Source organism: Stenella coeruleoalba (genome assembly GCF_951394435.1).
Source record: "Stenella coeruleoalba genome assembly, chromosome: 3".
Lineage (NCBI taxonomy): Eukaryota > Metazoa > Chordata > Mammalia > Artiodactyla > Delphinidae > Stenella > Stenella coeruleoalba.
In genome coordinates this window covers 153,797,190-153,809,885 of record NC_137148.1, presented here as the reverse complement: position 1 = coordinate 153,809,885, position 12,696 = coordinate 153,797,190, and the positions used below count along the sequence as shown (strand labels likewise).

At 54.1% G+C, this 12,696-nt stretch overlaps 1 protein-coding gene across 1 annotated transcript; it reads left to right on the top strand.

Annotated features, from left to right (window-relative positions):
* The first annotated feature begins 3,278 nt into the window (after positions 1-3,278).
* SNCB (synuclein beta) lies at positions 3,279-12,694 on the top strand. Its single transcript, XM_079918233.1, has 6 exons — positions 3,279-3,531; positions 4,153-4,282; positions 7,111-7,152; positions 7,363-7,481; positions 11,337-11,426; positions 11,776-12,694. The coding sequence occupies exons 2-6, from the start codon at positions 4,162-4,164 to the stop codon at positions 11,806-11,808; spliced, it is 405 nt and encodes a 134-aa protein (XP_079774359.1). The 5' UTR covers positions 3,279-3,531; positions 4,153-4,161; the 3' UTR covers positions 11,809-12,694.
* Positions 12,695-12,696: the final 2 nt, after the last annotated feature.

Genomic DNA, 12,696 nt, shown 5'->3' with positions numbered 1-12,696 from the left:
CTCACTGCTCTTGCTGATTCTAGCAGTGTCCCCCTCCAACCCACCTCCATTTGGGCCCCATAAAATGCAAGTCTCATTTAGGTCTCTTTTGTACTTAAAATCCTTCAGTGACTTCCCAATTCCTAAGATAGGGAGTACAGACACCCTTCGTATGGTCTTCTTTCTCTCTTCTTCCTCTCTCCTCCCTACTGTTTGGTCCTTCCTCATCTGACATTCAGGGGATCTTAGTCAAGAGTCATAAACATCACTTCTGGTTTATTTAAACAGATAAGGAGTTTATTATCCATTAGTGGGAAGCTCAGAAACTCTCCTGGAAAGCCAGAGTCCACTTGGAGACCATGCAGCCTGGAATGATGGCCAAATCACATTGTCAAGCAGTCCCAGGAAGACTCCGCAGATGCTACAGCTGAGTACAGACAGTACAGCTTGCCCTATTGGTGACTGATGCTTCCAAAAGCAGTGCTGCCCCTGGTCCCTGGCAGGAACTGCCACCACCATCACCACCACCTGTCTTCACCAGAGCACTCTCCTCCTTCCCTGCTTCTTCCTGGCACTACGTTCAGGTTCCAAGTCTGGGGCTGAGGTCACATGTCCTGGCAGCAAGGAAAGCTGGGAAAGCATCGTCACCTCCTGGAGTGGGGAGATGGGCTCTGCCTCATAAGGTGCGGGATCCCCCAGACATAAGAAGGAGACAGTTTCAGTGATGAGAGGCCATGCTGTTCCCCATGCCAGCTTTTAAAATTACACAAGTAAAATACTATTCAAGGAAAAGTAATCAAACAGCACAAGAAGGAAGGTAATGAAATGTACAAGCTTCTCTCCCTGAGTTCTCTCAATTCCATTTGCCAGGGGCAACTACTGTTAACAGTGTTTTGGAAGTCCTTGCAGGTGTGTTCTTTGTATATCCAGATGTCTATATTTATATATAAGGTGTCTATATATAACTGTGTGAATGTATGTATTTTCCTTGTATCAAAATTGACTAGCTCCACAAGAAAAGGGAACCCTCCTACACTGTCAGTGGGAATGTAAACTGGTGCAGCCACTCTGGAAAACAGTATGGATCTTCCTCAAAAAACTAAAAATAGAGTTGCCATATGATCCAGCAATTCCATTCCTAGGCATATAGTGGGAGAAAACTATAATTCGAAAAGATACATGCACCCCAATGTTCATAGCAGCACTATTTACAATATCCAAGACATGGAAACAACCTAAATGTCCATTGACAGATGAATGGACAAAGAAAATGTAGTACATGTATACAGTGGAATATTACTCAGCCATAAAAAAGAATGAAATAGTGCTGTTTGCAGCAACATGGATGGACCAGGAGATTATCATACGAAGTAAAGTCAGAAAGAGAAAGACAAATACCATATGATATCACTCACGTGTAGAATCTAAAATATAACACAAATGAACTTATCTATGAAAAAGAAACAGACTCACAGACATAGAGAACAGACTTGTGGTTGCCAAGGGGGCAAGGGGTGAGGGAGGGATGGATTGGGAGTTTGGGGTTAGCAGATGCAAACTATTATATATAGAATGGATAAACAACAAGGTCCTACTGTATAGCACAGGGAACTATATTCAATATCCTGTGATAAACCATAATGAAAAAGAATATGAAGAAGAATGTGTATATATATATATATATATATGTATAACTGAATCACTTTGCTGTGCAATGGAAATTAACACATTGTAAATCAACTATACTTCAATAAAATAATTTTTTTTAATTGCCTAGCTCCACACATTACAGTTTGGCACCTTGCTTCTCTCACCTCACACCATGTCTTGTCACACTCCTATATCAGTACACATGGGTCTAGCCCATCCTTTCTAATGGCAGTACAGAGTCACACTGAGTGGATGAATCACAATTAACTAGCCAGTCCTCTACAGAGGGACATTTAGATTATTTTCAGTTTTTTGCTACAATAAACCAGGCTGCAGTGAACATCCTTGCACAAATGTCTTTGTGTGCTTGTATGAGTAGAGATCCAAGGGATGAATTCCTGGAAGAGGAACTGTTGGCTCCAAAGGAGCATGCATTTATGTCTTTGGTAAATGTTTCCAAATCACCTTCCAAAAAGCATGTGACAATTTGCAGCTCTACCGGCAATCTGGGAACATTTTTTTTTCCAGGCCCTGCGTAGTCTGGTTCCTGATTGCCCTCTCACACACCCTGCATTTCCAACCACAGTGCCTTTGCCCATGCTATGTCCACAGCCTAATATTCCCTTCCTCCCTTGTCTGCCAGATGAAATCAAACAAGGCCCAGCTCTGATGTCACCTCCTCTGTACAGCCTTCCCTGACTCCCTTGAGCTGTCAGAGTCCCCTTCCTCTGGGATACCACAGCTTTTGGGGCATAATTCTGTCATATACCAACTAAGGACCTATGTGTGCCTGGCACTCTATGGCCATTTTGACAATCCAGACCATAACCACACTAAAAAGGATCATGTCCACCTCCTTCTCCCTCCCTCCTGGTTCTTCAGTCTTTTATCTGTTCCCAAGCACAGTCCTGCCTCAGGGCCTTTGCACTTGCAGTTCCCTCTCTATGGATCTTGCTCTCAAGCATCCTGGCCTTGGCGCCTCTCTGGGGTCTCTGCTCCCATTCACCTTCTCACAAAGGCCTCCCCTGACCAGTTGGTCTCAAGTGCCCCTCCTCTAGTAACTCTGGTTCATCTCCATTTCATCATCTTCATGACACTTCTCAGAAGCTGAAATAACCTTGTTTGGTTTAAGTGTTGACGTTTATTTTCTGTCCTGTGACCCATCTCTGCACACGCAGAAACTCACCACTGTAAACTTCGAAGAGCAAGGGACCTTGTTTTCCTTTTCCACTGTCTCCAGCCTCAAACCTGCCTGGCACCTAAGCGCTCAATGATCGTTCATTGAATGAACCATCCGTATTTTACAGAAGAGGAAATTGACATTCAGAAAGGACAGCTGAGTAGCCCAAGGTCCCACAGTTAATAAAACCACAGCTGAGATCCAAACAGGTCTGAACTCTAAAACCAACTGCACGTCCCTACTCAGCACGCCGCATTTTCTCCCTCACCAGACTAGACTCTTGGGAGCAGGACTTGAGTCTGACGACGCTCCGGGTTCCCCAGCGGCGTGTCCCGGGCCCGCCCCGTGAGGCTAGCGGGCTCCGCGGAGATGTCACCCTCCCCGCCCCCTGTCAGTCAGGCCGAGGGGTGGCGCGGCCGCCAGTGGGGGCGCTGCTCAGAGCTGCCGCAGCGCCCCAGCCAGAGCAGAAGCGCGCGAGCGAGCAGGGCGCTAGGAGCGAGCGGTGGCTGGCGACGCACCCAAGGCCAGGGCACTACTGCGCCCCGGCTCAGGGCTCACGCCCCGCCTGCTGCAGACCAAACTGAGCGCCTGGCCACGGCCCGATCCCGCATCGGCCCCGAGCCCACCCCAGCCCATCCTAGCCGAGCCCCTGCATCCGCCTGCCGCTGCTGCAGCCGCAGCCGCAACCGCAGCTCCATCCCCAGACCGGAACCCGCATCCAGGTGAGGCGGCCGCGCTCCGGGCACCCGGGCTGAGGAAAGGGCTGGGAATGGAGAGGGAACTGGATGGGATGGGGAAGGGGCTGGAGAATGGAAAGAGGACGCCGGTGGGTGCGTGTCAGTGTGCGCCCCGGGATATGTGTCTCTGTTGCTCGGTGTCTGCAACTGCCTGGGTGGCCGTGTGGACGTGCGTCCGCGGCCGTGTGCCCCCTGTGTGTCAGAGTGTCCGTGCGCTTTTGAACGCCTGCATGTCCTGTGTGTGCACGTGAGCGTGTCCATGCAGTATGTTTGTGTGCATGGCCGTGTGACTCTGTCGTGTGTGTACAGACAGACCCCGGGGCTTCGCGCCTTGCCCAGCACTCCGGTTCCGCGGGGCTGCAGGTTGCAGGGCCCCGGATAACCGAGGCGGTGGCCTCTCCTGCGTCCCCGGTTTCAAGGACGCTAGGACTCGCTGCGGCCCTGTGGCCTAGCGCTGGGGAGGGGGTAAGGCGGGAGGGGGTTCCGGACCCGGAAGGGCGCCTTCGGTCTCAGGAGGGAGGGGAGGGGACACCAGCGTCCCTCCGGAAGGGCTGGGATGAGAATGCGGGGCCAGCACATCCGTGCCCGTGTGTTCGCCCTCCTCAGGCCGCCAGGATGGACGTGTTCATGAAGGGCCTGTCCATGGCCAAGGAGGGCGTCGTGGCCGCCGCGGAGAAAACCAAGCAGGGGGTCACCGAGGCCGCGGAGAAGACCAAGGAGGGTGTCCTCTACGTTGGTGGGCGAGGGGCGGGGCTTCCGGGGTGCAGGGGTTTGGTGTCCTTTGGTGCAGGGAGTGGAGCCGAGGTCCTTAGAAGAAGGGAGTGGGGGGTCTGGGCAGGAGAATATGAGTCAGCAGATGGGGCCGGGTCAGCAGGGGTCACTGAAGGCATAGCCAGTGATGGAACCTGGGCCAGTGATGAGACTGACCGGAGGGGGAATGGGGGAAAGATTGGTGAGGGTGGGGTTCAGCTGAAAGTCCAGGGACCAATGCGGGGATCAAAGGAGACAGCCTTCTTTTCCTTATTCTTCCCATTATTAATAGTTACCTGGTGCTGAGCCCTTACTCTCTGCCAAGTACCCTGTGAAATACATCCATAACATCTATTACCTCATTTAATGCTCCCTGCCCATCCACAGACCGGGGAAACTGGGGCTTCCCAGAGGTTTAACTATCTTGGTCAAGGTCACAGCTGATAAAACGCGAAGCTGGAGTTTGAGCCAAGCTTTATGGGCTCCAAAATGCCCCCTCCCCTTGCTGTGCTCCCCCCAGTATTGTTGGGGCTCCCTCCCAGCCCTCCTCTCCAGCTACTTCCACATCTGAATCGCTCTCTGGGTCTCCCTCCTCCCAGCAGTTCCACCACTGGCATCTCTCCTCTGGGTGCACCCTCCTTGCAGCTGACAGCTGTCATCAGGAGAAAGGCCAAGTGGTTAAAATGTCTCACCCTAAGTGGGAAAAAAGAGGGAGACTGCAGGATCATTTGCATAAAGGGAGGCAAGAAACTGATTGAATTCTGTCTGCTGATTCAGGGCTTAACTTGTGCGGTCCGTAGAATTATCTCCTATTCAGGCTGTAGAGGGCTGGTTAACTTGCCCAGGGTTTTGGCAGACTTGGAGTTGTGATAATTCGAAAAATACTTATTGACCACCTACTATGTGCTGGTAGGTGCCGGCTCTCCTGATAGTGATGCCAAGTATTCCAGTAGTGGGATTTGACATCCAGTGGCTGGGGTGGGGGCCACTTTGGTAGGGTAAACAAAGAGGGTAACATCTGAGCTGAGCCCGAAGAATAAGGAGGTTGGGAAGGGGGTGCAGAAAAGCAGGTGCAAAGGCCCTGGAATGGGCTGAAGGATACTGGATTCGAGAGCAGAGGGCAGAAGGAAGTGGTAGGAAATGAGATCAGAAAGGTGGGCAAGAGCCAGTTCATGAGTGGCCCCTGCAGGCCCGGGCAAAGCATTATTATAATTGCCATGATAGACTGTAAGCCAGGGACCGACAGGATCTGACTTCAGTATGGAAAGTCCCTCAGTCCTCTGGGGACAGAACAAATTGCAGGGAGGCCCGCTGGGTGGTAACATAGTTGCCAGATGAGGGTGGTTGGAGCTAGGGCAGAGGTGATGGAGACTGGGAGAAGGCTTGAGCCCACACCTGCTGGACCCCAGCTCTGGCCTCCCTCTTCCCTCCTCCCTTCTCCCTCAGCCCTTTCACTCCTGTGGACCCCTGGCACCCCTGACACTGTGTCCTTGCTAACAGACTCGGCCCCTCCCTTTCCCCTTAGATGGGCACCTCCTACTCCTCCCCCTGACCAGGAACTCCTGATGACCCCCAGTTCTTACTCATCAAAGCCTCAGCTCCCTGTAGCCTAGCATTCAATGTGCTTTGTGGCCCTGCCTCAGTTTCCATTGCTTCGAGCACACAGACCCCGTCGATGTGCTCCGCTCAGGCCCTGAAAACACACCTCTCTATGCCTTGCCCACATGGTTCCCTGTGCCTGGAACACCTCCTCAGCCTCCTTTCTGCATATCCACCTGCTCCCCATTTGTCAAGACCCAGGCAGTGCCCCCTCCCCCATCACGCACCCCCTGGAGGCTGGAAGTCCTCTCCCCACTGCTTGAGGTCCAGGGCACCAACTCTGCTCTTCTCTTTCCTCCATCTGACAGTGAGCCGTTGGCCTGGAACCTGAATCAGAGCAGGTGCCAACAAGCATTTGTGGGAGGAATAAATGGATGTGCATGCACAACCCCTGACCCCTGCCCGTCTCTGGGTCTAACTGGACTTAGCCCTGAGAATCCTGTCTTCTTGCACCCTCCTCCTGCCAGCCTCAGCTGGCCCAGACACCCGTTTCCGGCTCCATCAGTTGTTGTCTGGGTTGCCAAATCCTCAGGATGGGAGACAGCCCACTCCCCTGAGGGCATCCACCCCCCACCACCTCAGGTTAGGATGTCTTGCCTTTCCCAGTCGCTACCCTCCTGGAAAGACCCAGCCAATGCCATGGGTGTCAGTCACCATCTTCACGTCACCCTTATACACCCATTCTGCATCTAAGACTCTCCCAACTTTGGCCAGAAGGAGGGATTTGCACTCTAGTTAGAACAGGGTCTTTAGAAGAAATGGAGCGAGGAATGTTGGGATGTGAGTGTCCTCGGGTAGGAAGTGGGCAGTTATGCATCAGGGGCACCAGGGGCACCTTTCCAAATACAGAGCCTTTTTTCCCCGCCCCCAGTTCCACCCCCCTTCCACCCCCATCTGCTCCCATCCTGGGCAGAGGATTAAATGAACCGGCGCAGGTAGAGTGCTTTCCCAGTGCTGGCGCTCAGGCAACATCCACCAGAGGTGTGGGTATCATATCAGGTGGGGGTGGTAGGGGACAGAGAGTGGGGAGAACTGGAAGTCCTGAGGATATAGGCATGGGGGACACTTGTGGGATTTGGGAGCCCAAGGAGGCAGTGAACGGCCAGGATGCCCACTGCTGACTGGGTCCCTCTGCCCACTCTGTAACCGCTGTGCTTGCTGGAGTCTGTTCCCTTGGCTCAGAGCCCTTATGTGTGCTCATTTTTGTCCCCATAGGAAGCAAGACCCGAGAGGGGGTTGTACAAGGAGTGGCCTCAGGTACCGGCCCAGCCCTGCTCAGCCCTGTGTCCTCACCCTGGCCTGGGATCTGGCTGGCCCCCAGAGACTGCGGGGGAGGGGTGGTGGAAGAGGGCACCCCTAAGGTTTCCTGGGGGTGTGCTCCATGGGAAGGCAGGCCCTGGGACACTATGGAGGAGGGTGGCATCTATGCCTGCTTCACCCTGGCCCCCAACCCCCTCCCTGACGCAGTGGCTGAGAAAACCAAGGAGCAGGCATCTCATCTGGGAGGAGCTGTGTTCTCTGGGGCTGGGAATATCGCAGCAGCCACAGGCCTGGTGAAGAAGGAGGAATTTCCCACCGATCTGAAGGTGAGCTATCCTTCCAACACACACACAACACACACACACACACACACACACACACACACACACGTGCCAGGCACACCCATAAACCTGCCACCAGGCTCCCTGCTCCCCCAGCCAGCCTGGGGCACAAGCCACCTTGCCTCACGTTCTGCAGGGCCCTGCTAGACGCAGCTCAGAATGAGTCTGCATGAAGCTGTGTACGGGCATGGCACTCCCCGTGACTGTGACCCAGATCTGGCTGGATACATGTATCCTGATTGTGACAGTCATCTGGACTACTTTTGGCCTCATCCACATATGTCACTGATTGTTCACTCATGTCTTTTCAGTCAACAAGTATTCATGCTAGAGAGGGATTGTTCTAGGGGTTACGACAGAATAGGTTCCTACATTCATGGAGCTGACACTCTAGTGGGAGAAGATACAGTAAAAAGCTAACCAGTAAGCAAGATGGTTTCAGACAGGGGTATGTGCTATGAAGAAAAGACAAGGGTGAGGAGATAGACAGTCAAGGGGTGAGGGGGCTACTTTAAGTTGGGAAGGCTTCTCTGAGGAGGTGACCTTAGAGCTGACACCCAAGGGATGAGGCAAGCCATGTGGAAAGTATATTTCAGGCAGTAGGAAGAACACGTGCAAAGGCCCTGAGGCAGGCATGAGCAGAAGTGGGCCATGGGGAGGGGTGAACTGTGTGTCACACATTTGTGCAGACATGTTACCCCAGGCAAGTGGTGGCGGCTACCCACGTGTGCAGGAAGTCAGATACCTCATTAGGACACGCTGTAGGGTGAGAGCTGTGAGCTCTGGAGCGCCACAGAGCTGGATCTGAATCCTAACTCCACTACTTCCTGTGTGACCCTGAGCAGGTCCCATCATGTCTCTGAGCCTGATTCTTTGCCTCTAAGACGGGAGATGAGCACAAGAGGACTTTTAGGTAGATTAGAGATAATGTAGCTCAGAGGTTCTCAAAAACTTAAGTGTGTATTAGATCACCAGGAGGCCAGGTTAAAATACAGACTGTTGGTCCCATCCCTAGAATTTCTGATTCAGCAGGTCTGTGGGGCTCGAGAATTTGCATGTTTAACAAGTACCTGGGTGATATTGATGCTGCAGGTCCAGGGATCACACTTTGAGAACTACTGATGTAAAAACGCTGGATGGCATAGTGAGTGCTCAGTAAGAGATGATGGCCCCACGATCACATGGTCAGCCTGTGTGCACCCCCAAGGTCTTGTGTCGCCATAGGTGTGCTAGGACAGTGCACTCTGTGGGTCTATATGATGTCTGTAGAGACACGCCTCCCATGGGGTGCTCTGTGTTGTCCACGTGTAAGTGCAGACTCCACCTCTGTGGGGGTGGGGCTTTCTTCAGCGTGATCAGGAGATCAGTGTGCATTCAGCATGAGGGTATCCATGCTGAGGAGATCCCACGGCACCCTCCACTCCAGACATTTTGCACAGTTGGTTCCTTCCCCTGTCTGAAAGCTGGGACTTGACTCAAGCTCTGGTTCAAGTCCTGTCTCTGCACTTTATCAGCTGTGTGACTTCCCATTTCTTATCCTTATGTTTCCAGTGATTGCTCCCATTCACTGATCTCTTGTGTGGGTAGGCACTGTTCTAGATATTGTACGTGGAGTCACTCATTGAATCTTCACAACATCCCTGTAAAGAAGGCATCACAATTAACCCATTTTACAGATGAAGGAACTGAGGCTCAGAGAGGTAAAATGACTTGCCCAAGATCACAAATCCTGACTGCCCCCCTGAGAAGGTGGTTGGGAGGATAAGCTCAGGTTCATGTCACTGTAGTCCCTTGGTGCCAACATGGGGCCAGGCCCAGCGCTGAGAGCTGGGATGCAGAGAAGGCAGGTCTGGGCCTGAGCTCTCAGCTCAAGGCTTGGTGGGGGCCTTGCACAGAACCATTTCTCTCAGGCTGCCTTCCTCTTACCAGCACTTGTTGACACTTCAAGCCTCCTCTCTCAAGGGAGCTCAAGATCATAGACTTACAATCCAAAGCCAGGCCTTTGGGGCCACTGGCCCATGGAGAGCCCATGCAAGCTGGGGGCGCAAGTTTCTGTCTCTACCTCCCAGTCTGCTCACATACGTTATCATAGAAGCCTCCCCATATGCATACAAAGCAGAGACACCATCCCATTTCCCACCCGAGGCAGCTGAGATCAGAGGTAAAACGACTTACCTAATGCCAAAGAGGTAGTGAATGGCCAGGCTAGGATGGTTTTTAAGTGAACTTTTTATTGAAGTACAGCATTCATGCAGAAAGCACGCAGCTCCATGAAATTTTCACAAATTCAACTCTCCCCAAGTAACCAGCACCCAGATCAAGACACAGAACGTCAGCCCCTTGGAAGCCTCCCTTACACCTCCTCCCAGTCCCTACTCCCGGGGCCAAGAGTAGGGTGAGAGAAGTGAGGTATCTGGGGCACAAAATTTAAGGGAGGATGCTTATTCCAGGGTCTCCTTTGTACCCCAGGCACCTGACTCTCCTCACCTTTGTCCTGGCCCTGTCTCCCCCCACACAGCTAATTGCTTCCTGACTTCTATCACCACAAATAAGTTGGGTGTTTTTCAGCTTCACAGAAATGTTATCCTAGAGCACATGCTCTTCTGTACCTGGCTTCTTTCATTCATCAGTAAGTGTGAGAGTCAACCATGCTGTGGTGTGCACTGTGGCTCCCCATCCTTGAGGTGAAGTAACCACTGTGTGATAGGATGACAGAGCACACATCCATTCTACCGTTGTTGGACATTTGTTTCCCAATAATGTGCAGAGCTAGGATTCTTAATAGTCTGTTTCTTTCCTGGGTTCTGGTCATAGCTGGGTGACTTTGGGCAAACTAACACTTCCCCCCTCCTGGGCCTTGATGGACCCACCTGTAACTGGGGAGTGAGCCAGGCCAGGAGTGTAAACTCATGTGCCCACAGGGCCCATGACAGGTAATGTGAAGGAGCTGAAGCTGCCTGGATGGAGCCGGAGCAACTGGAGTGTAGAGGTGCCAGCCCTCCAGGGTCCCAAGATTCTCACCTCTGTCCAGTAGGGAGGGACAGTGGTTACATGTGGAAGTGGGGGAGGTGGGGTGCCCCTTGCCTACAGGTTCCCCCACACGTGGCCTTGTGCAGCCGTGCCCGGACCTCAGGTTACTGTGAGTGCCCACGTGTGCAGTCAGCTCAGTCCCATGTTTGTGCAGTCGCCCACAGGGGACTGGCCATGTGTCTGGCAGCCCCCTATTTGCGTGCCTGCTGGTCTGCACCGGTCTGGACAGCAGATGCAGTGGGGAGGGGAGAGTCTTAGCTCACACATCCAAGCAACACCATGAGCTGTCGCTTCCAGCTTATCTTAAAATAGCAACAGCTGAAGAAACCAGGCCACACAGGGCCCTGGGGGAGGGATGGGTGGAAAGTGGCAGGGGAATGGCTCAGAGCCCCTGCTCAGCCCTGTCCCTGAGCCTCCATCTCCCTCCAGGGTTATCTCTGGGGACCTGATATGCACCTCCTCACAGAGCTGACACAAAGAGGGTAGGGATAAATGGGTGACTGAGTGTGCCATCTATCTCCCCATCCCACCCAGTCCATATGATGGGAGCACAGGAGGCTGCCACGTGCTGGGGAGAGGGGTATGGAGAGCCCTCTCCCCCTCGCCACCCCCAGCTTCAAGCCATAATTGGAGGAATTTCACTCCTCCATCCCACTTCCAAGGCACTCCAAATAAACAATTTAATTAAAAATTCTGGTTGCATTGCCAACAAAACCTAGCCTTCCCCCAACAACCAAAAGCTTCCCAAGGTAGGAATTTGAGGGGCATCACCAGCTGGCCTCATGGGCACTGTCTCTTCTCTGCCTGCAGCCAGAGGAAGTGGCCCAGGAAGCTGCAGAGGAGCCGCTGATTGAGCCCCTGATGGAGCCAGAAGGGGAGAGTTATGAGGAACCGCCCCAGGTGAGGGGTGTCAAGGCTGGGTGGGGCTTTGGGCATCCCCAGCTGGGGTGGGAGGTTCCTGGCAGGATAAGGTTAGGCCTGGGAGCTTCAAGCCCCCCTTTTCTAGAACCCAGACACCAGAGGTGGCAACAGGGAGGGAGGACAGATGGGGCCTAGCACTGGGCGCCAGGCACCCCTGCCCAGAACATCCCAGATGTCCCCAACTTCCAGGTTTCTCTTCTGCCCAGGGAGAGGGACATGCACTATTCCTCCTTGAGGGGTAGGGGTCTCTGAGCCGGGCCTGGCCACTTGGTCTCCAACCCCTTCCTCTTTTGCTCTTCTCCACTCCACCCCCATCCCTCTGATGCAGGAGGAGTATCGGGAGTATGAGCCAGAGGCGTAAGGGCCCAGGACGGCCCCCCATCAGCAGCACAATCCCTTCCCTGTCCTGTGCCCCGCCTCCCAGAGCCAGGGTTGTCCTTCTACCCCTTCCCCTTAAAACACGAGATCTTCCTTCGCTCCGAGGCGCCCCCTCGGAGCCTGTGTTAGAGTCTGTCTGTCTCACCTGCCCGCGACCAACCCTGGGGCGTGGACAGGGCCGGGGCTGCGGCCACGGCTGGTAGCCTCGCCCCACCTATATTGCCCCCTCCCCACCCCATCCCATCCCATCCAGTGTCTGCGCGGATGTAGCATGTTCGATGTGTTTTTAAACGAGTCGGAAAGCAGCGGCTCCCCGCCACCCCCGACAGAGGCTCTCTGAGGGGCCCCGGGCAGCCCCAGAACCCCCCCACACCCGCATTCCCACATCGACCCCAAGAACCTTTTTTTTTTAACCAAAACCAGGAGCCAGGCTGTGCCATGCCCCTCCCCCAGCCGGCCCGGTCCGAGCGCGGGCGTCGTGTGTCGTGATTGTGGCATGGAGAGTCCCCCACCCCCGTGTGAGCGTGTCCCGGGCGGGCGGGCCCGGCCGCCCCCCGGGTGTCCATGAATAAAGCCAATCTGTCTGTAGCAGGCGCCGCACGGGCAGGGCTGGGCTGGGCTGGGCGCCGGATGGGGACGACCGACAGGCTTCCACGTCCCAGCCTGCCCCACGCCCCTCTTTGGGGCCCGGCACACTCAGCCCAGGTACAAGACTGACCACATCTGGCCTCAGCTCCTACCCGCCCCGCACCCCCGGGGGACGACCTGGATGGAGGGGTTCCCCCCAGGTTGGGCCACGCTGTGGGCTGGGAGGCGGGAAGGCGGCCTCGGGCGCCACCTACTGGACAGTAAAGCTCCTACTGGGCGTGCT